General features: G+C 39.1%; 1 protein-coding gene across 32 annotated transcripts in view; it reads left to right on the plus strand.

Moving 5' to 3' along the window:
• Positions 1-22,008, plus strand: part of STK33 (serine/threonine kinase 33) — a 57,877-nt gene extending 35,869 nt beyond the window's left edge. For 28 of the 32 annotated variants that reach the window (XM_028732017.2, XM_028732004.2, XM_028732010.2 and 25 more), the window contains 7 exons: positions 1,395-1,479; positions 3,229-3,304; positions 10,836-10,948; positions 11,228-11,313; positions 16,810-17,073; positions 17,649-17,732; positions 19,922-22,008. In XM_028732017.2, the coding sequence (XP_028587850.2) occupies positions 1,395-1,479; positions 3,229-3,304; positions 10,836-10,948; positions 11,228-11,313; positions 16,810-17,073; positions 17,649-17,732; positions 19,922-20,104 (891 nt within the window). In that variant the 3' untranslated portion in view covers positions 20,105-22,008. The remainder of the gene's footprint in view (positions 1-1,394; positions 1,480-3,228; positions 3,305-10,835; positions 10,949-11,227; positions 11,314-16,809; positions 17,074-17,648; positions 17,733-19,921) is intronic. The other 4 variants (XM_077930693.1, XM_028732018.2, XM_028732048.2 and 1 more) reach the window with 4 other exon arrangements.
• Positions 22,009-23,151: the final 1,143 nt, after the last annotated feature.

Raw genomic sequence — 23,151 nt, forward strand, 5'->3', positions numbered from 1 at the left:
TGTGTGGACTGGTCATTTATCTAGGAAAAAGTTACTTTTTAACACAGAGAACCTCTGTAAGGAAGAACAAAAATGGCATGAAGAAATTCTTGTTCTACTAACAACAAAAGTTGTTTTTTTGAGGGGAATGCTTCATTGTACAGTGCAGTGGAAAAATGTGAAATATTTCTGTAGCTTAGCTTTTCAAGATGCTCTCAGGATTCATTAAAAGAGGAGGGGGGAGGCAGCAAGGTAGTTATTAACTTTTCCTCAGGTATGTTTGTGTATTTCTGTTGGGACAATACTGATCTGTGTACTGCTCTGTGCCAGGCACACAGCAGTGTGGCAGGCCACAGTAGAACAGCCCCAGGCACTTCACATCCTATCTCCTATGCAGTATCCTGGACTCAGTGCACATGTGTGTTTCTTGCTAGGCACAGGAATAAGCACTATACACAGTGGAGCTTGTACTACTAGGGAAGTCAGGCCCCAGGAAAACAAGAAAGGTGGGGGGAGGTAGTAGCTGAATTGGCTCACCAGAAGGAGGGGAGCCACTAACGTTGGCCTCCCGATCAGGAGGACTGAGATGGCAGAAAGGTTGATGTGGTGCAAACAGACCTGCAGAACTGATCTAGTGCCATGCCAACATCCTCACTGCCTCACACCTGTCCATATACCTCCCTAAGTAACAGCATTCCACCTGCCAGGAAGCTAGCATAGCAGCTCCACTCCACCTGGTGAGCTGCTCCTGGACACAAAACTGGGCTGGGCTTCTTCTTCTTCCCCAGTCCCTGCCCTCACATAATAGTGTTCTGGCAGTTGAGGTAGCATTCAGCATTAGGCTGCTGTTGAATAGCAGTCTAGAAGGATGGATGAGTCTGTCCCAGCTTCACCCCATCCTGTGCACCTGTGGAGTCTCCTCTGTATGTGGAGAGGAAGAGTGTGTCCCAAACACCCAGCAAATCATTTATCTCCTGATTCTTTCCTGTCTGACTCCCTTCCTGGCTTCTTTCCCTCTTGTTGCTGTTCCCCATATTTATGTCCAACAATGATCTCATAACTAAAATATTCGGCTTTTTAAAGTGCTTTGATCAGACCCTATAGCAGCACACACTTAGCTTGAATCTCATTAATAAGCTCATCACTTTTCATATGCTCAAATGCTAGTGCAATTTGCAGTGTAAGTATTAAAGTTGTTTCAAACTCGGCTCTGAATATTTATAGGAGGATTGGTGCAGAGCTTTCTCTTCTTTAGGTGTGCTGTTATAGGAGATCATTTGGGAAATCTAGTCAGATTCCGTTAGGTCTCTCTGAAGTGGTTTTGCAATGAACAATGAGCTCTTCAGAGGAATAAAAGAGTTGCAACTACATACCAGCAGAGAATTTTCAAGACAGTTGAGTTCTGTTTTCTGTAGGTGACTGATTTTGGTTTAGCTGTACAAAAGATGGGAGGAAGCGAAAGCATGTTCCAGTCTACCTGTGGGACTCCTATCTACATGGGTAAGTTCAGTGCTTCATATGGTAGTATTCCCATTTAGTTTCATCACATGAAAGACTGGCATTTGAATGGAATAAAACTTTATTTTGTAGCCCACAGTCTGTGAATAGGTGGTTTCCCTTTGTTTAGATGTATATATACAATGTCTTCGTTTTGCCCATCGTTGCTTTGGCATAATAATAATAATAATAATAATAATAATAATAATAATAATAGGACAGGAAGTGTCAAGCCCCAAACAGAAGCACCCCACACTGCAACATTTTGTTGCAAGGCCCCACTTGTTTCATATAAATGACTATCTTTGCATTGGCTCAGCAGGCAAGGACATTGTGAAGCTGCATACAGCTTGTTATGGTGACTTTCTGATCTAGAAATCAGTATTGTGTGTGACAACCCTCTCTGTAATTGGCTTTTCTATTCTGCATTCTGTATTTTAAGCTATGTTGTTGACCTGGGTTTGATACCATACATCAGGTTTCCTGCCTTGTTATGACCCTTGGTTTAAAACCAAGACTGATCCAATAGCTGTGATATTATAATAGCATGTCAAAATGAGATTTTATGCTCTCTTAGCAATTGCTTTACAGCTTCAAAGCAAGAGCTGAATGTAGTAAAAGGATGTTTTCTGCTAGCTGTGACACACACTAAATAAGTTTTGAAGGCCAGCCCGTTGGTTATGTAACACATGCTAAACTAAGACAATTAAAGTTAACTTGCTTCAGTGTCAAAACGGATGAAGTACTGATGCATGAGTATTTACCTTGCCCTTTTCTCTGAGGTGAAATGTCCTTGGCAGACAAAGAGAACTAACCTTGTACTGGAGGACAGTAGATTAGGCACTGCTAACTTTACCCTTAAGCAATTTTTTAAGTGTATTGAAATCAAACACATAGAAAACAAGCTTTTTATTTGTGTATGCAGCCCCTTCACTCCTCTCTTCATGTTATGCAGCTATGAAACTGGAAAGTCTTTTCATGTGTTGTCTTAACTGAGATACTGTGCTTACCCACTTTGGAAGAAGTAGGTTCTTAAACAAACTTGAAACTTGTGACTGTAATTTCCTGGTTTGGAGAAATGGGAAACTTTGGCTAATTAGAAACTTTTTGGATTAATCATGGCCAACAGAAAGGGAGCTGTGAAAGGGCAGAATGTGCAGGGAAAAGGTTTGTGCATATCTCCATTTAGTAACCTGATATGTGATCATCTGAGCCAAGCCAGTGATTAGTGAGAAAATTTTATGTACATTTTTCAGTCGTAGGACATGTATAAATATATAAAACAGATAATTCGAAGCCATTTTTTTATTTCCAAAAGCATGTTTATATTTTAAATTGATGTTACCCATTTTCAAATTTGTCTTAAATGAATATTTAAAGAACCCCTTCTGTATTTAAATCCAGCATATAACCTTATGCACTACACTTGTTTACTAAATGGAAATGTGTTTATGTGGTGTCATGAAGCATTTGCTATCAGTATTTTATAAGCAACGTTTTCTCAATTTATAGCTGGAAAGAAAACCAATAATGCAATTACTTAGCCACAATGTCATCATTCCTAAATGATCAAAGTGAGGACACATCAGCATGAATTGTTAAGGGCTGTACATTATTAATCTCAACATCTGCTGCTTTTCTTTTTTGCTTCGGGGAGGAATAAAGTATATCTCATCAGCACATGCTTTGTTTTAAGCATTTTAAAAGTATTTTTTTGTATTATTAATAATATTCTTTCTGCTTGGTTGGCAGCCCCAGAAGTGATCAGTGCACATGACTATAGCCAACAGTGTGATGTTTGGAGCATAGGTGTCATTATGTATATGCTGTAAGTAGCTTGTAACATTTATATAAAATGAAAATATCCATCCTAAAGAAGGTAACTTTGTATTTAAACTTCCCTTTAAAAAAAATAAAATAAGGGTTGTTACTTGGTTTGGCTACATACTAGCTGAAATTATTCATTGCTTAGGTTGTTTTTCTTGACTCCTTTTTAACAGGATTGGTTAATCTTTTCGGTACAATTAAACCTCAACTCTAGACACTCTTTCAAGTAGGTGTGCTTAGGATCAAAGCTTTAGAATGTACATGTCTAGGCAGCGTGAAAGGTTAGGCTATTATTGACAATATCTTTTTAATGAAAAATTAGGTTTCATGAAAATGTGGTCCATTCTGTCAGTGTTGGCATAGACTTGACTATGGCACTGGGAACCATTTGCCATTGCTGCCACTGCTCAAGGCATTTGCTTACACTGTCTGCCCACTGTACTGCACAATTTTATATACGGTGTCCAGTGTATTTAGACATTGTTACAAAATGTAAATTTTTATTTTTAATGACTTACTATATTTGAAGAGTACAACATATTGTATAATAGAAGAATACAGTAAGAGAAACAAATTATTCCAGATACACCAGTCAATGTTTTTACTTCTCCAGTTCTTGTAATTATTCATATGTTTTAATAGAGTAATTCAAAATAATCTAAAACCACCATTTGATTGTGGGAGTAATGTATTTACTCTGTTATATTTATTTGTTTGTGCATAGGAGAAAATGCTCAGATTAAGCAAACAAAAGCTGAAATGTTGTATGTATGTATGTATGTATGTATGTATGTATGTATGTATTATTATTATATTATTTTTTAAAAAACCATTAAGAAAAATCCCCACATGGCATATGGATCCAGGTTTTAAAGTATTTTTCCTTTAATGAAACCTTTCAACTAAGCAAACGAAACGTGTAATTGTGGCAGAGGATTGTCCAGAATCATCTCTTCTGCAGCACTCGCACACGCTCAAGATCTGTCCCAGAGGGTTGAGGGGGTTTCCCCTGGAGCATATTTTGGGGGATGCGCAGGTTGAGAAAATGAAAGGAAAGTCCTAGTGTTTCAGGGAACTCAGCTTATGCAGTGCTAAATACAACCCAGAGCCCCTTTGATGTGGAGAGAAAGACTTTCCTATCAGCTCTTCTTGGCTAAAAGTGCTACTTCGGGATAAACATGAGATGACAACGGGAGTAAACCTTCCTACCCCCACCTCTCCCTGTGTAACCAAACTGCTCCCAGCAGTGTTGGGTTCTGATAGGTTAACTAGCAACAACATCTCTGTTATGGACAAGTGCAAACAGAGGAAGAACATGCATCTTACCTTAAGCTGATGCAGTAGGAGGTGTACCTCTCCCCCACCTATTGTTCCTTCAACTCCTTCAGTGTAGCTTTTCTGCATACCATAATATAGATTGAACAGCTTTATTGCTTTTCTTTCTTTTAATTTGTGGCACAAACTGTGTTCTACAAACTTTTTAATGCTGAGGCAGTACCAGTTTTATGGCCATACTTTACAGTATTAATGTTGCCACTGAAGAAGTCACATTTGCACAGTATAGCACAGCTGAATGCATTATAAATTGGGCTGGGGTAACTGAAATACCTGATTGGCCAATAAGAATTCCATGCTGTTTCTGCAGTTTGCACAATTCACAGGCCTTGTAAAAACACAGAGCAGTGAATTGTGCTGATTGTAGTCACAGCTCAGGACTCCTGACATTATACTTTAATTAACATATAAATATTTTAAATTAGCATTTTATAATCACAATAGTATTATAACAATGCAACATTATATTGCACTTCATCCAGATGACAGCTAAAACCCCACAAACATACTGCCTAAGTATTAATAGAATCCACTTCACACCCCTTTTATTGCTGCAAATGGTATTCAAGAGATATATAAGATATGTGTTTAATTTTCATCCAGTTTTCATAAGCAACACACCCTACTATTGTTAGATGGACTTTTGAGCCATGATGTCTTAAGTGAATGCTTAATGTTGCCATTGCTACATGATGTTCCCTGAGCTGAATGAGTCTGCATTCACCTTCTAGCAACCAAAGCAATGACAAAAGTGCAGATGGCATGACTTATCTTAACAAGTGCTTATCTGTTAGAATTGGCTTGATCTTGAGCTACCTAGGAAATCCAGGCCTTAAGATTTGATCCATTTGTTCAGATTTGTTGAATTTTTCATGTGATGTGTTTGTATAATAGAATAATGCTGCTGTGATGCTTTTAATGGAATGTATCTGTAATTTGCTTGCCATTTCTCTTTTAGCATAGGCCAGTAAAACAACAAGCAATTATGTTTTTATTGAGCTCCTCGTGGGCTGTGTTTGGCTTAGTTTCGTAGACCACAAGTTCTACCACAAGGCGCATAGTAGTATTTTATGTGGCCAATATTTTTATCACTGCATCTTACAAAGCAGCTATGCTGCCAAACAGGATTGAAGCAAAAATTCTCCCAGTTTCTCTGGAACAATTTCAACAGCGTTGAAATAACACTAATTTTTCTTTAATGCCTATGAAATATTTTCAAATTCTTCATCCTCAGTTAGGTTTGCTTGCCATGAAGTGATATAACCATGTAGCCAAAGCTGATTGGCCAAATATCCATACACTGTATGATCCTTGATTGCCCAGAATCATCTATGTGACTTATTCTGGAATAAGTGCTGTCACATTCTCAACAGACTTTATTTAACCTCAGTGACATAATCATGTAGCCCTCGGGTCACAAGTCATTTTGGACCACGGAACACATTTTGATTTTTCAGAGTGCTGAGAATGCCAGTCACAAAATGGCTGCCACAGGAGTGTGGCAGAATGCAAAATTAAAGAGGCCTGGAAAATAGAACAGAAGTAGGAAAAGTACATTGCCACTGCCATGTATTGGGGTCACTGGCAGCAACTGGCACCCAGGGCCCCATATTATTTGTGTGGGTGCTCAGCACTCACACTGTGAGGCCTCTGGTGCTACTTCCAGTGCTTTGTGAGGCCCAAGAGTTGCATTGGAAGCCTTGCACGGACTTGGTGGTCACATCTTAGGCCTCTGATGCAACTTCCAGGAGGAACCGGAAGTCATGTCCGAGACCTCTCAGGGACTCGAAATTCATTTAAAAAAAATAAAAAAATTATTGCATTTTTTAAAAGAAGAAAATCACCAGACATATAACATACAACGAATATATACAGAAATAAAAATAAAAAATCTCAGCCTTTCATACGTTTTTTCATAACCCTCTGGACTTCCTCACGTCTCCCTTTCCTGCATTCTCCGGACAAAAGTTATATTCCGCAATTTGTTACCTTATTTCAAATCTTATGTTCTAATTCTAATGTGTTATGCCTATAGTTTTAATTGTTTCCATCAAATATTAAGCTGCTTAATTTAGGCATAACATTACTTCAAATCCCATTCCTATAGTTCAACTTATTCTCATACATTTCTTATCTAGGCTACTGATGCCAAGTTCCTTCCTTTCAAGCACCTTCTTAACATTCAAACAATTTATAAAATCTTTGTAGGTAGTCTTTAAACTTCTTCCAGTCCTCTTCCACCTCCTCTTTCCCCAGGTCTCGAATTCTGCCAGTCATCTCGGCCAGCTCCATGTAGTCTATCAGTTGCGATTGCCATTCTTCCAGTGTGGGCAGATCTTGTGTCTTCCAGTGCTTTGCAATAAGGATTCTTGCTGCTGTTGTCGCATACATGAAAAAGGTTCTATCCTTCTTTAGCACCTTCTGGTCGACGATACCCAGAAGAAAGGCCTCTGGTTTCTTAGGAAAGGTATACTTAAATACCTTTTTTAACTCGTTATAGATCATTTCCCAGAAGGCCTTCACTCTCGGGCAGGTCCACCATAGGTGAAAGAATGTTCCTTCAGTCTCCTTACACTTCCAACATTTATTATCAGGCAAATGATATATTTTTGCAAGCTTGACTGGGGTCATGTACCACCTGTATATCATTTTCATAATATTTTCTTTTAAGGCATTACATGCCGTGAACTTCACACCGGTGGTCCATAACCTTTCCCAGTCAGCAAACATGATATTATATCCAATGTCCTGTGCATATTTTATCATAGCTGATTTAACTGTTTCATCTTGTGTGTTCCATTTCAACAGCAGGTTATACATTCTTGACAGCACCTTAGTCTTGGGTTCTAACAATTCTGTTTGTAGTTTCGATTTTTCCACCTGGAATCCTAACCTTTTATCCATATTGAAAACCTCCTTAATCTGAGCATAATGTAACCAGTCTCGCACTTTATACTTTAGTTTCTCCAAACTCTGTAATCTCCAAGTTTCTCCAACTTTTTCGATTATTTCCCAATATTTCGGCCATTCGGCCTCCATATTGAGTCTTTTCCAAGCCTTAGCCTCCATAGGTGACAGCCACCTTGGGGTCTTATTTTCTAGTAAGTCCTTGTATTTTGACCAGACATTAAATATTGCTTTCCTGACAATGTGGTTCTTGAACATTTTATGATCAGGGACTCGAAATTCATGTCCGAGGCCTTGCTGAGCCTCAGAGATCACATCTGAGACTTTGCAAGGCCTCTGACGCATTGTGTAATTTAGGCACATCACCAGGAATGGCTCTGCTTGTGTGTCCAAACTGCCCTGACTTCAATGCTTCCTGGCCCTGCCCCTTCACTGTCCTAGTATGTAACAATGCTGTTGCTGCTCGAAGGCCAGAACAATGGTAAGCCCCTTCCTGCTTTTACTCCTCTTAGTTTATACAGTGGTATCTTGGTTCTCTCGAGATGGTTGGACAGTGTTCTCGAAGCTACAAACATGAGTCTGTCCAAGCTGCGGGAGGCAGTGGAAGACAGGAGTGCCTGGCGTGCTCTAGTCCATGGGGTCACAAAGAGTCAGACACGACTAAACGACTAAACAACAACAACATCTTGGTTCTCAAACTTAATCCGTTCTGGAAGTTCGTTCGACTCCCGAAATCATTCAAAAACCAAGGCACAGGTTCTGATTGGCTGCAGGAGCTTCCTGCACTCAAGCGGAAGCCGCGTCAGATGTTCGGCTTTCGAAAAAACATTCAAAAACCAGAACACTTGCTTCCGGGTTTTTGGTGTTCGGGAGCCGATTTGTTCGTCAACCATGCCATTCAAGAACCAAGGTACCACTGTATATCATGTCTGCTGCATTTTTTAGGATATTCTGGGTTAAAAATCCATCAAATAAATATATGAGACTTGTGAGAACTGTCATTTGAAAATAAATTGCTAAAATGTTTACTTATGGCATTTCATAGCAGAGTGAAATAAACCTGATAGTAATGATTCTACATTTTGATTTTGAGTGGCAGGCATCCATCAAGGATAGGTGACAGCATTTTCTAAATCTACAGCAGACTTAAAATTAAAGAAAAAATACATGCTCCCTACATTTGGTGAATCTAACCACATGCTTCTGTTCATTTTTTTGTCATGTTACACTTAATGGTAATGTGTGCAAGTTCTAAATTAGTGATGATGAGTATTTTTTTAGAGATCACCTGGTATAATTTCTTTTTCATAATTGTCAGGAGCTAGGGCATTGGGCAGGTATTCTAGGTTCTGGCTGTTTGTGAGAATGCTCATATTAATTTTTTGAAGCCCACTGGGGAAGGTGACTGGCAGGAAGGAGCCTAAGTTAACCATCAGGTTCATATACTCTTTTCTTCTCACACAGTCAGGAAAAGGAATTTGCCACTGTTTATTTTCTTTTTCCACTCATCAAATTGGAAGAGCCATAGTTTAAAGCAAACTCTAATCCATTTCTAAGGAAGGATTTCTTCCAAACACTGGTTATGAATCTAGTTTAACTAGCATTCAGAGGCAGCCTACCATTCCACAATGGATCGTTCCCTGCTGTTCGTAACAGGAAGCAGTCTTTCCCCAAATTTCTTTTAAATCCACAAGGAACATTTTCTGACACCCTTTCTTTCCTCTTTAAGCAAGAGTTGCAGAATTGGCACCTCTTTTGTTTTGAGGATTTGTTCTGATAGTTCTCCCACTATGTATTCTGGAACTGGCTTGGGGAAGTTACAGATAGGTAGCCGTGTTGGTCTGCCATAGTCAAAACAAAAAAAAATCCTTCCAGTAGCACCTTAAAGACCAACTAAGTTAGTTCTTGGTATGAGCTTTCGTGTGCATGCACACTTCTATCTGAAGAAGTGTGCATGCACATGAAAGCTCATACCAAGAACTAACTTAGTTGGTCTTTAAGGTGCTACTGGAAGGATTTTTTTTTGTTTTGGCTTGGGGAAGTTTTCTTGCGGTTGCTCCAGAGACAAATCTTCTCGCACTGCTCTTATTTTTGAACCAATATGATCTTTCCCTTCCTGCTCTCCTGCCTCTGGCCATTACTTTGCTCTTTTTATGGATATTGTGCACTGCAACCAAGAAGCTGCAATGAGGAATTTCCTAGCCTGGATCAGAGGCCAAAAGCTAATGGTTTATTGGCCTAAGAATTTGCTGGGGTTTATTATCTTGGATTGTAAGTAGTGATTAAATCATCGTTTCTTGGTTCTGATATCATGGGAAACAGTGGTTTAACAAGCCAGGATAGATGTACCAAAGCCAAGTATATGAGAGAAGGAGGGGAGCGGTGAGGAAGAAATGTGTAGGTACAGAGGGAAGTTTAAAAGGTTCACTCTGGTATAAATACTTTATGCTATTGCCTGAAATAATTTAGGAAGGAAATCCCAGTAAGCCCTGGGTGGGGTTGGGGTGGTGAGGGTGTTCCACTAATGAGGCCTTGAGAGAAATGCTTCAACCACTGATCTTAGGGCTCAATAGAGGGATCATAAGCAAAGTGTTCCTAGGCTAGGTAGCCAAACATTCTTTTCTAGTAGTCAGCAATTACACCACAATACTGCCTACGAATGAGCATGAGATCATTTCTAGACTAATTGGACCTTACAATCAGTGCTGCCAACATAGCATGCACAATGTGTTTAAGTCTTGTTCAGTGCAATTCTGTGCATGTCTAATCAGAAGCAAGTCTCACTGAGTTCGGTGGACTTACTTGCAGGAAACTGTCTATAGGACTACAGGCTTGGCTGAACAACAGCATAAAAATATAGATCATATGTCTTAAGAGACTAGCTGAGCTGAGCAGTCAAAATCCGAGAAGCAGAGTTTTTGGTGCAAAGTTTTGCCATTTCTGACAAAGAGTCATCTTCTTTGGGAGCTTAAACTAGCTGTCTTAAAACTCCGGGGTTTCAAAATCATTTGGATTTCAGAAAACAAAAATGTTATATAGAATTTGAATGTTTATATAGAGAAAAAACAACAATGTACATTCGTTTTAAAAGCAACAATGGAGATATAATAACCTGGCTTAAACTCCTATCCAAAAGAATGTATTGCAAATGTGAAGAACAGCTTGCTTATACTATCTAGACTAAACTTGCAGCCACCTCTCAAATCCTCACGGGGCTTCTATCTTTTAAACATATATGTGTACTAATCAGAATATAAAGCAGCCTTCCTTTTTTGCTTCCTGCAAAACAGATTATGTGGTGATCCACCTTTTATGGCAGGCTCTGAAGAAAAGCTTTTTGAACTTATAAAGAAAGGAGATCTTCATTTTAAACATTCAATCTGGGATACAGTCAGTAAGGCTGGTAAGTAGGCAACTGTACGATAAAAACAAACAACAACATCCCCAGCATGAAATTCAACAAATTGTTGCAATATTTTGACCTTTTTATTACCATTAAGTACTGTGTTTTCTCATAAATGTAAAATTGATGCTAAAGAAAATTCACAGAACTGTTGCCATGAATTAGCTTCACAGCATTAGAGGTAAAATACTCTGCTGGATTAAAGCACTCAGAGACAACTGGGAGATGTGTTTGTTAGCAGCTAACAGAAATGAGGTTTACGAGTCTTTCTCTTTATAGCCAAAGCTGTGTTGGAGCTGCTTCTGAGAGTAGACCCTGCCCACAGAATGACTGCTAATGAATTGCTTCACATCCAGTGGATAACAGTAAGTTGCTGTTGTTGTTTTTTTTAAAAAAAACCTAAATATTTGCCTTATTTTTCTTTTTATTTGTGAAAATGTTTCTCCCCCACCCCCCTCAGATAATAGCCATATCCCAATTTTTCTGAAGGCTCTACTATGTTACAACAAGTTAGATATGCCTTATATGCATCTAAATTGTACTTACAGCATTTGGTGTATCTGACAGTATATAAACAATGACACAAGTCACTGTGAGGGCTTACTGGGCTTTTATAGACTGTGTAAACAGGAACAAAAATCCGGGCCACAAATTACTACATTTCTCCTTCTACTCCCTCCAGATTCTGCCAACTCTTCATGACCTTTCTTAGTGTAGTTCCAATTGTCAGAATTCTGATCCAGACACTGAGTTGCATATTCCATCTGTGTACATGCATACTTCATTTTGTTGTGCTTCACTTTAATACGCCTTGCAGAGAATGGTCCTTTTCTGGCCACGGGAGTGGAGTTGGCTAGGGCTAGAACTAGGTTTTTCCCCTTTCTGTCCCTGCAGCCAGGGAAGCCTGGCTTAATAGACTACAGTATAGTGTAAACATATCTTTTCTATGTATGCACTGGGAAACAAAAAGAAAAAGAGAGACTTGCTTTATTATGATATTCGCTTTATTGCAGTGGTCTGGAACCAAACCCGCAATATCTCCGAGGTATGTGTATATATTTTTGTTAAGCGAAAGCATAAGCAGAATCAAGGGCACTATCCACAGGGAACCTCTCTTGCAAACTTCATTTAAATGGAGTGCATGGATGGTTGTTCCCCAAAGCAATTGTATCCACATTTAAGCAAGCAGTATAGGTAAACTACAGTATGAACACCCTACAAAACAAATATTATTTTCCCAGTATATCTGAAGTTTTGGTGATTACAGAGGTTCGCTGATAATAATGGAAGCAATTATTTAAACAACAATAATATAGAAATGAATAAGATGTTATGCGCTTTTGATTACTTTTCCAGACTTTACACATTTCTATTTGTTCCAGTCCATTTCTAGCAAAGGTTTCATCCTAAGGCTCCCCTCCCCCATGAAGAACAAGATCAGCTTTGTTAGTGAGATGTTTAATAATGGAATGTCGGTTACTGTCTTACGTAGGGCAGCCTAGTGTTACCAGAACTTAACAGTTCTCTGCTTTCCTGTGGCAGGGCCGCCTTGTGCAGACTAGGCAGTATCTTCAGGAGGTGGGGTCCATGTATGGGGCTAACTAGGTCTTACAGAAATTCCTAGGAGCTTCTACACTACCACAAGGCTTATGGGGAAGATGCAGGGCTTATCTTAGTCTCAAAAGGAGGCCCTGACTTTGGGAATCAGTCTGTTCTTGTCCGTGGCTTCACCATGCACCCTCCCTCCCTCGGAGGGAAGACATTTGCTGGGAACTTGTTTGGTTTCCCGGAAAGGAATTTTGCTCATATCTTCATGTGAGGTTTTCACCTTCATCTCAGCAAGAGCTGTTTACATTGTTAGGTGTTCATCTTTTGTTTTCTCTGTCACAACTTGAGCAGGATAAGGCATTGGGAAGACCATTAATATAGTGGGGACTTGGAGGCGGTGTTTTAGCCCTCAGCCCTGGCTTGAGCAGGGCAGGCCTTTCACTGTTTGTCCCAGGTTGCCAGCTAGAACTCAGGTGCTTGTCCCGTAGCATGCTGAGGACTGTTATGCTGGCAACCCACAGGAGGTGGCCCCAGCAGATGGGCTAGGGGCACCGCCTTCGTATAAAAGGTGAGATCTCTGCTATCCAGTCCTTGCCCTGTGCGTAGCCAACTGCACATACTTGCTGTATCAATAAGGTTGCAATCTATTTTCACCCATATCTGGATTGTCCATATCCAGTTGTCCTTTCTTCTACCTTTGGGGGTTAGGCACTTCATGCATGGTACACAGCTTTAGGGTTTGCAATCACTTAACCTTTCAGAGCATTTGACAGAGGGATAGCTGTTGAAATGACAAGCATTTGGGCAGAAGTATCACAGAATTCTAATAGCTGCTATTTTATGTAAAGTGTTAATTCAAAAATCTGTGGTTGGTTATCCTTTGGAGCAGAGATATCAATGGTTAAAAGCTTCTATCGGTGTTGTTTTTTCTCCATACACTGCTGCAAACAAACTGAAATTATGTTGCATCTATTTCTGGATTATTTTTGCATAATTGCTATAGTTCTTTTCTCGTACTCTTTACCCAAATAAACAGCTGTTTATTTATCAATAGGATTGGTTGTTAGATTTTTTTTCCCCCTTGTGCCCACAGATGGACAGAAGGTCTTGTTTGTTAGATGTTTATAATTAAATTACTCCCACCCACGTCAGTTCCCAAATTTATGTAAGAACTCATGTTATGTTAATGCACAAAAGTGTTTAGAGATACTAGGGTAAATGTGCATTTCACGAGTGCTTCAAATATTTCATATTCGTATTTGCTTCTGCGTAATCTGAGTTTCACTCTTCCTAATGCATAGTCTTCTGGTTTATAAAACTAAGCACACTGCTTCTCAGTTCAGCAAGTTGGTCCATACTGCACATGATGGAACGTTTTGTCACTAGTGGGTGTTTCTTCAATTCATGAATAAGTCCAGCACTTACATTTTCAACTACTGAGGCTGCTTCTCCTTCCTCTTGCCCTCCACTTGCCCTTTTTGATCACACAAGTGTGTTCTCCAGTGCGTGGCCTATCCCTCACAAAATAATAATAAAAATCAGTCGCCAGTTAACTGACCATTCTGTGTGAATATTCATTTATTTTTCATCACACACAAATACCATAAAAGGTTCTTAAACTATGCCTTACTTTTGGAACATTTTCTCCAACAAACCTTTATTTTTGTCCGGAAGCTGTGGTGTGGGAGTACTGCCATTCAGAACAGAGTCTAGCAGAGATCACAGAATGGAAAATGTGTTTCTGACATACGTTGGGTGCCATATGATGGAGGGGCACACTGTTCCCTTCTATGCCTTGAATCTCACTGACATGCACTCCCTTAAAATATGAACATAAAAAGCTTGAAGGAAAGACAAAAGAAAATGAAACAATCTAAAAGGCAACCAATTAGTAATCCTCCACTTTCCCCACAATCAGCACCAGATGCTAGCCAATTAAACTCAACAGGTGCTCAAATGAGGCAATACAGACAATTAACTTAAGTGGTTCCACTTTCTTAAAAACTGTCAGAACACAACCACCCCATTTCATGTGCTATTTAAGTATTTGTAGCTCTTTAAAACATAGTGCTTTTTTTCCTGAGGCCACAACTCAGCCTCTTATTTTGTAGGTGCGATTTGGTGCACTTAGAAATTTAATTACCTGAATGTGCTTGCAAATAAGGTAGTTATTTGGATGTCTGCAACATCAATTTGTCTACAGTTAATTACAGATGTAAATTTGCACCTGCAAAATTGGAGTCCACATCTGAAAATCATTCTATAAATTTAGAAGGACTGGGAATACATTATCCTGATTCATGTAGAACTAATTCTCTCTGTGCATGGCTATCTTATCCCAACCTCCACCACTCAGAAACAACACACACATACATACCTTGTGCCAAAACCATAGGAAGGCAAAGACTGAAATATACTGTTAATAAAGACAATTTAGTATTGCGGTTGGAAAAGAAGGTGTAAATCTAGGTATATTGCTTGGAATGTATGGATCCATTGTCATGTATGGATTTATGGTATGGTTGAAACCTTATGATACATTTCCTTAAATGGAAAAGATTCACACACATGTTATTTTTAGACACATATAAGCAAACTTTTAAAAACATAGTGCTTGGGTTTTTTTTAAAGAACAAAGTATTTCTTGCTTAAAGAATTAGGTTGAATGCTTGTATCTCTTAAAAATACTGAATCTTCACTGTGAATCACTTTGCATTTATTGGGTTCAACATCCATGGGGGAGATTTTCCCCACAGCAGATCAAACACATAATCTTTCTTTAAGTGGGCCCACACGCATGACTTTCCTGTTCCAGTCTTAAAGAAGCTGATGCTGATACATTATACAGAGAAGACAAAGCTACAAGGCTGCTTTTACAATTATAGTCCCTGCCCCTCAGTGTGTTGGGGGGGGGGGTAACTGCTAGTTTCAAATAGACAGGTATTATACCCCCAGAGACTTTCAGAACCAAAAGCTTATAAGGACTCAAAAAAAGTGAAGAAATCCATTGCGAGAAAATCCACTAAAAATAGTGCTCATTTATATATTTAAGATCCATTTATTTCTATGGAAATTGATATGTGCCCATAATGAGCATTACACAAATACAAGAATGGGTCTGTAAAGCTAAATAAGTTAATATATAAGAACACAATGCAAGCCTTGGTCTAACTTGCTCAAATTCTTTACTGAAACATTTTTGGCATGGAATTGAAGTGGGAGGGGTGTGTCCTCTCTCCACCATGATTATAATTGCTTGTTGCCTAGGTTGTTGCTTAGGAAATCTGTTTTTAAAAGACCTTATATTAGGTCTTTTCCTATGTGATCCAGCCATAAGCCATATTTATGTCATTAAACCACATACCCAATTGGATTTGGTTACAATGATAGTGTCACAAAGTTAATTCAGAATAAGGACATAAAGCAGTCCCCTCACTCTGAATGGTTGCTGAAGAAAAATAAGTGAAGCTGTTTTCACTCTTGTTCTTTGTTCCACTCCACAGAAATTACTATGAAGGAACACAGGAGCAAAAATATGTTCAAACAAACCTCTTTTCATGTTTTTGGCTCAAGTCTAAAAAAAACCCCGTTTAGGATTCCATAGAATCTGCATTTGTGAGCATCAAAGTATCTGATGCCATATACTGCAGCTTGTTTTGTCTTTCTAGTATTGTTTTTTTTACTCTACCTCTTTTCCTTTGCCTGGCTTTAGTAGACACTCGTTGCTGCTGTGCCTTGAAAAAAATAGTTACATTTGTCCTGTTAGTCAGAAATGCTTCTGAAACTTCTAGGTGAATAGGACTTTGTGCTTGACAACTTTGTGGAGCTTTTGGGGAAAAAGCTTGCCACCAGGCAGGCAAAATCATTTTCAGATTTTATTGGACTTGCATACTTGTGATAGAAAATCAATGAAGGTACGGAGGGATTGCCAAAGCAATTGACTTTCTAATAAGTGTACCAGTGCTATTTTTAATTGCCTACAGGTAGGTGTTCCATCTTGCCACCTCAAGAAGTAGTTGTAAGGAGGACCAAAAAAAGGCGCCACCTAGGATAAGGTATAGCTGGCATCAGCTGTTTTTAGAAGGTTCTGGCCAAAATGAAGAGGAAATGGATCCACATGTGCTACAATATAATTCCCAATGTAAAACTCTTCATTATCATTATTTTGTTTTGTGGGGAGAAAATCAGTTTTTGTTTTTGTTTTTAAAAAAGAGGAGCTTTCTCTCTTTGGACTTTTATAATAAAAGAATTAATGAAACACCTTGGCCTCCAGAAATAAAGGCCTGGACATAAATGGTTTATTATTTCTTTAGGGTGAAACAGACATTTTCCCAAGGCCATGTAATGTCCTAGAATTGATGAAGAAGTGGAATAACGACATCAACACAGACAACAGAGAAGTAGACCTTCTGGAAGTTGAACTGAATGGCGCATCATCAACTTCACAACAAGAAATCCGTGAAGAACATGATAGACTTACTAGCAGCAATGGCAACTTAGAGGCCAGTATAGAAAGAGAAACAGAGAGTGGGAGCAGCAAACCCTCCACGCCGACAAAACAAGTAAAAGTTAACCTGGTATTTCTAAGATTAAATCAATCTTAGGGGTGGGACACCTCAGTCCTAGGAACCAAATGTGTCTCTCTAGGAATCTCTGTCTGGCCCTTAGGACTCTCCCTGGGTCACACCTGCTACTGGACCTGCTTTGCAGCCTGCTTGAGTGTTTTGGTTTGGCTGGAATGTGTCTTCAAACTCTGATAAATGCTTCTTGCTTTCCCTGATGGAAATAGAGAGGGTGTGTGAGTTGTGTATGGAAACTCACCTAAAAATTCACAGGTAAAATTCACATTTGCTCCTGTGCACACTTTTGCCTCTGGCCCTGCCTCTCATTGGTGTGTAGCCCTCAGAAGTTTGCACAGCGGGGCAGCCATCAGGCTGAAATTACTACTACTACTACTACTACTACTACTATTACTACTACTACACCCTGTCCATCTGACTGGGTTGCCCACCCCTGAACTAGATAATAGCATAGAGCAGTGCTGGTAAAGGCAAGGTTTGTGTTAAGGAGAATCAAAGTTTATGAATCATAGTTACTTTTTGCAGAACTTTTAGAGTTACTTTTTTACAGAACAACATGTATTCTTTTTCAGACTCATAAGAAAAAAACACACAGCAACACTTTACCAAATGGGACATTGCGGAAGAAAAGTTCATATAACAAGTCAGCTTCCAGCGTAAGCATATTTATAAAATTGGCCGCTCTCTCTTAATTGAAGGGTCATTACAGCTATGTGTGGGCTGCCATGTAACTACTTTAGATGCTTCTGCAGTTGGTATTGTGCTTGCAGCAGGCTGGGATCACATTTTAAATGTGCCTCTAAGTAGATGGTCTACATGTCAATGCCCTGAGTCCCACGATAAGAAAAGGGAATTGGGGCACTTGCATGTAGAGCTCCCATTAGTGGATGCTGGTTCATACCTAGGTGTCTAGGAGCAAGCATAGTGGCAGTCTCATGCAGTCCTAGCATCTTAACCAACAGCATACCAAGAGGCTAATTTAAACTTCTCTGAATCATTTAGAGGATTTGATTCTGACTAAGCAGATTCTCTTGTAATTTATAGAGGTTGGGTTAGTTAAGTAGCTTCCATATATCAACTTGTGTGATTTATAGTCTTTTTTTATTGGTAACTGCTTTCCCATTGTTCTTGGTGTGTAAACTTGGTGCAGAAGTTTTCATTACGCTAGCCTTCAAAACCTTCCTTGCTTCAGTCTTTGTGGTACCATAGTTCTTGCCACTACAGAAATACTTTGCAAAGTAGATGGCCTTCATTTCAGTCCTATAGATGATGTCATCAGGAAGGGAAGTCTGCTAGCGTGGGCAAAGATGTGATAAAGCTATCAAAGTTTCCAACATTTAGGGCTTCTTAGTTCAGGGGGAAAAGGCAAGTATGTGGGGGACAAGATAGAGGTGAATAGAATTATGCATTGTGTGGAGAAGGTGGGTAGGGAGTTTTTCTGCCTCTCTCATAAGACTAAAACTCAAGACCACCCAGTGAAGCTGAACATTGGAAGATTCAGGACAGACTAAAGAAAGTACTTCTTCACACAGTGCACAGTTAAACTAAGGAATTCATTCCCAGAAGAGGTAGTTGAAGCCATCAGTTTGGATGGCTTTAAAAGACTGGACAAGTTAATGAAGGATAGGGCTATTGGTGGCTACTACCCATGATGGTTGTATTCTGCTTCCAGTGTCAGTGTGCTTCTGAATTCCAGTTGCTGAGGTTTAAAAAGATACTGAGAGTGCTGATACATTCTGGTCCTGCTTGTGGGCTTTCCATAGACATTTGGTTAGTCAGTGTGAGAACAGGGAGTTGGAATACAGTGGTGCCCCGCAAGACGAAATTAATTCGTTCCGCAATTTTTGTCGTCTAGCAAATTTTTCGTCTTGCGAAGCACGAAATCCCATAGGAATGCATTGAAAATCAATTAATGCGTTCCTATGGTCAAAAAAAGTCCAAACAAAGCCAAATTTGGTACAACAACAGTTTATTAACTGCTCTTTAAAGTCACACATACTGTAAAGAGCAGTTCAAAAATTGAAGGGAAAATAAATTAACTTTATAAACAAAACATGTCTTTGTTTTTAGACAAAGAAAACAAAGTCGCGAGACGTTTTCGTCTTGCGAAGCAAGCCCATAGGGGAAATTCGTCTTGCGAGGCAAATTGAAAACGGAAAAACCTTTCGTCTAGCGAGTTTTTTGTCTTGCGAGGCATTCGTCTTGCGAGGTACCACTGTAGATGGGCCCAATAGAATTGTAGAGTTGGAAGGGACACAAGAGTCATCTAGTCCAACCCCCTGCAATGCAGGAATCTTTTGCCCAACGTGGGGCTCAAACTCACGACCCTGAGATTAAGAGTCTCAAAGTGCTTTGGTGATGCAATATTGCATAGTTCCTTCTGTCTGGGACTGGAGTGTGGTGGCATACAATGTCAGGGTCTGTTGCAGCTTGTTCTGTCATTCTGTTACTGTTCCTTTACCTCTTTTCCTTTTCCTCTCTTTAGTAGACACTCATTGCTGCTGGGCTCTTCCTGGTACTTTTTGAGCATCTGAGAGCTTTTTGGCCTGTTGGTTTTTAGCTTACAGAATATGGTTCTGCTGAGTAGTTAGAAGAGGATTCTTCCCACTCCTAACACCATGTATTAATAAGAATGCTGTCAAATCTGATTTGCTTTATTGCAACTAACCTAGCTCCAGACAAAGTTGTCCTTTCCTAATGACATTGTATAACTGATCAGAAAGCAGAAATTTCTACTACAATTTGAACAGGCATCATCACATGACTGTTTCTTCCTCCCATTAATAAATGTGATATCAAATGTATCCTGTGTTAATTTGTGTTTTTGGTGCTGTTTGTTTTTAAGATTCAGAGTAGTGGAAGTGGGTCGGTCTCTCCAGGATCAGTTGTGAAACGGATGCAGGATAGCCAAGAGAAGAAAACTGAAATGGAAAAGTCTTCCTTTTCTCTGAGTCATGGGTCTCCAAGCAAAAGTTCACAAAAATCAACTACCCTTAGTGGCCTACTCAAAACGAAAAAGAAATCTTAGGGGGTATCCATCAACTCAAAACAAAGTTCTTACGAAGTAACTAGTGCCGATGCCAAAATGTGGCAGCTTTATAAAAAGGACCAATGTAGCCTGAACTCTTTTTGCCTTTTTTTGTCGTTCTGAGATCTATAATCATCAAGAGAGCTCTAGCTTCACAGTAGTGCTGATAAAAGTTCTGAAGCAGTGTGAATTCCTAACCTATGTGAGGGCATCCACTGGTCGTATTACTTTCAGAGCAAGAGCACAGAATTGTGTAAAAATCGGTCTTTTATTTATTGTCTTGTTCAGGCAAACGACTGGTTTCTTTCAATCTACTTTCTATGTTTTTCCTAAATTTGCTTTGTATTGTCACAAACATTTGTTGCGTGGGGGAATAAGGAGCCAAAATATGTAATGGCTCGGTGGTATGTATGTATTTAGATTGTGCTTATAACCCTGTAGGCATTATAACTTGTGTACCAAGGTCAATGGATTTTGTTTCTGATATTTTTATGGCACTTTAGTTTGTTTAGAAAACATACTTTAAACATTTTTAGGTATTATGAAAACTGCTGAGGTTCATATTGCTGCTAGAACTCTTGTGTGTTCAAATAAAACAGATCTTAGAAAAATATTTTTCACATGCTAGTTAATCTTCATTTTTGAAAGGATGGATTGTGCCGCAGAAGAATCATATTTTTGTAATATGATTCTTTTCTTTTAAAGATAAAGCTCTTTTTGCTTAAAGTTCTTTCATTAGATTATTCTTGAATGCTTACACTTGACACATTTTGCACTGTGAATTATTCAGGCTGTCAGGCTAAATATTTGTGTAGTGGTCTCATTCATATGCTTATATAACATTTGGTTCTTTTCAAACTTTTGTGGAAAATTGAGTGTAGGTCTTCCCATGATTGCAAGCAACCGTGGGTCCTCAGTTTATGCAGAAATACCAGGTACTTCAGTGAAGCCTGTGAATGAAGCAGATTTCATTCTTCTTCTGTCACCTTCCCAAGATGATTATGCAGGGCAATGCCAAGGGCCCAGTTCCATGTAAGCTGCAGGTTCCCCAGAGGTTTCTAGTTCCTGGTACCTGCATGTGACTTAATGTGGGCACGCTGCCACTCAGACTTTTCAAGCCAATGATGGCATTTTATATGTTCACAATATCATTTTGGATTTAATTTGTATGACTTGATAAATAATTCGATATGTCCAGATAAATAGTTGGATACATCCAAACTTTCCCCAAATATGCATGGGTGATAAGGAGGTTGCCTCTTTCTACTTCAGATCTTGATGTCTTACCTTTACTTCATGGAAGAATTTAATATTTTACTATTAATGTGTATTAGTAAAGTTACAAATGTTATAACCATTTACATTAAAGTACTTCTCTTAATTTAGCTGGTCTTAAAAATTACCCCCCCCCCCCAAAAAAAAATACATTCAGGCTATTTTCAGCAAAACCTTGTCCCAGATACTGGATCTGACAGCCTCTCTGGTTTGATACGAAATGGTCAGAGTATCTTAAAAAGTCGAACTAGCTTTCTGAGTCTCCTGACAGAGGTGCAATAGGTCCCTTTTGTTCTAAAAGACCAGATCTAGTTGGCTATTAGCTCTTGGCACCAGTTATTTTCCTTTAGTCAGATAATTGCTTGTAGGGTATGCCAGGACATGCTCTATTAGAGCTGCAAAGGCATCATTAGCCAGCCTCAGGTCAATCCTACCTGATCGCAGGACTGGGTTAGTTGCAAACTGACTATGTAGCGTTAAGGCCGATTCTATTTTGTGTTCAAATAAGTCCTTGACTATTGTAAATGGAATTTTAATGACTGGGGCTGACATATACTGTGCCCTTTGCTCTTTTGTACCCTGGACCCAGGGACATATAGAATTTTAAATAAAAGAAAATATGTCAGTCACGTTACCTCACAACTGGGAGGACTTGTTTACGTACTTGTTTAAATACATAACTTTTGCTTTGTTATGATGAAACTTTGGGTAGCCTCTTCAGTGCACTGCTTTTATAGTGGCTAGTATCTTGGTTTTGAAGTTGGAAAATCCAGGGCCAAATCGCCATTTACCTTGAAGCTTAATGGAGCATCCTTGGGAATGTCACTGTCTCTTAGTGCTGCTGTGAAATTATGGGAGGAAGGTTGGGGTAGAGATGCAAAAGTTAACACTACACCACCATATACTCAAAAGCTTTGCCCCCTTAAAAGTATCTAAACCTTAGAGCGCTTTATATTAAAATGACAGCTTGCCTATGCTAATGCTTGTATAGTTTGTAGTCAGTTGCACCACTGGGAAAACTGGAGGAAAGTACCCAATCTGACAAGGCCTTAATCAACAGCAGTCTGATCCTTTAAAAATGCAATACTAGTTCATTTGTTCAGCCTATCTACATGAAAATTTGATAGATACAATCACCTTGAAGAATGTTTCAAATATTCATGCTATCTAGAGATACAACAGAGAACCTTTCTACTTATGTTTTAAAAAGGGGGCCTGTGAGCCATGCAAGCAGCTTTCACAAGTATTAGCTTTGTTACACTGTAGAATTTTACTAATGATGTATTGAACCTAGTTAGTGAAACAGCTGTGGCTGGCTTTTACAATGTATTTATTTTGTAGAATGCATACTTTCTGCCCACACTCAGTGCTACACAAGAAAGAAATGAGATACATGAAAATGCCAAGCTAAAACGACTGTTGATGATCCCCCCCTCCCCCCAGAATTTCCTCAGAGTCAGGAGAAAATTATGTCTCAGGACTGAATTTGGTACATTCTGCACTGCTTCCTCACATTGTATCGTATCACATCAGTAGGTAAAACTGTACTTTATTAATATATGGTTTAGATTCCGTGCTGGGTGCACAATATCATTTATGAGTAGCAGCAAGATATATGTGGAAGTGTTCACATTATTCTTGCTCCACCAGGGTACAGTAGCAGTGTTGTTTCAATGTCATTTCTAAGAAGATTTAAGAATTACTCCATAATTTTGTTTTGCTTTGACTCTATCTGCATATCATATTTGTACTGGTGAAAACATAATTTGGAA

Source organism: Podarcis muralis, chromosome 1 (genome assembly GCF_964188315.1).
Source record: "Podarcis muralis chromosome 1, rPodMur119.hap1.1, whole genome shotgun sequence".
NCBI classification, from domain to species: Eukaryota; Metazoa; Chordata; class Lepidosauria; order Squamata; family Lacertidae; genus Podarcis; species Podarcis muralis.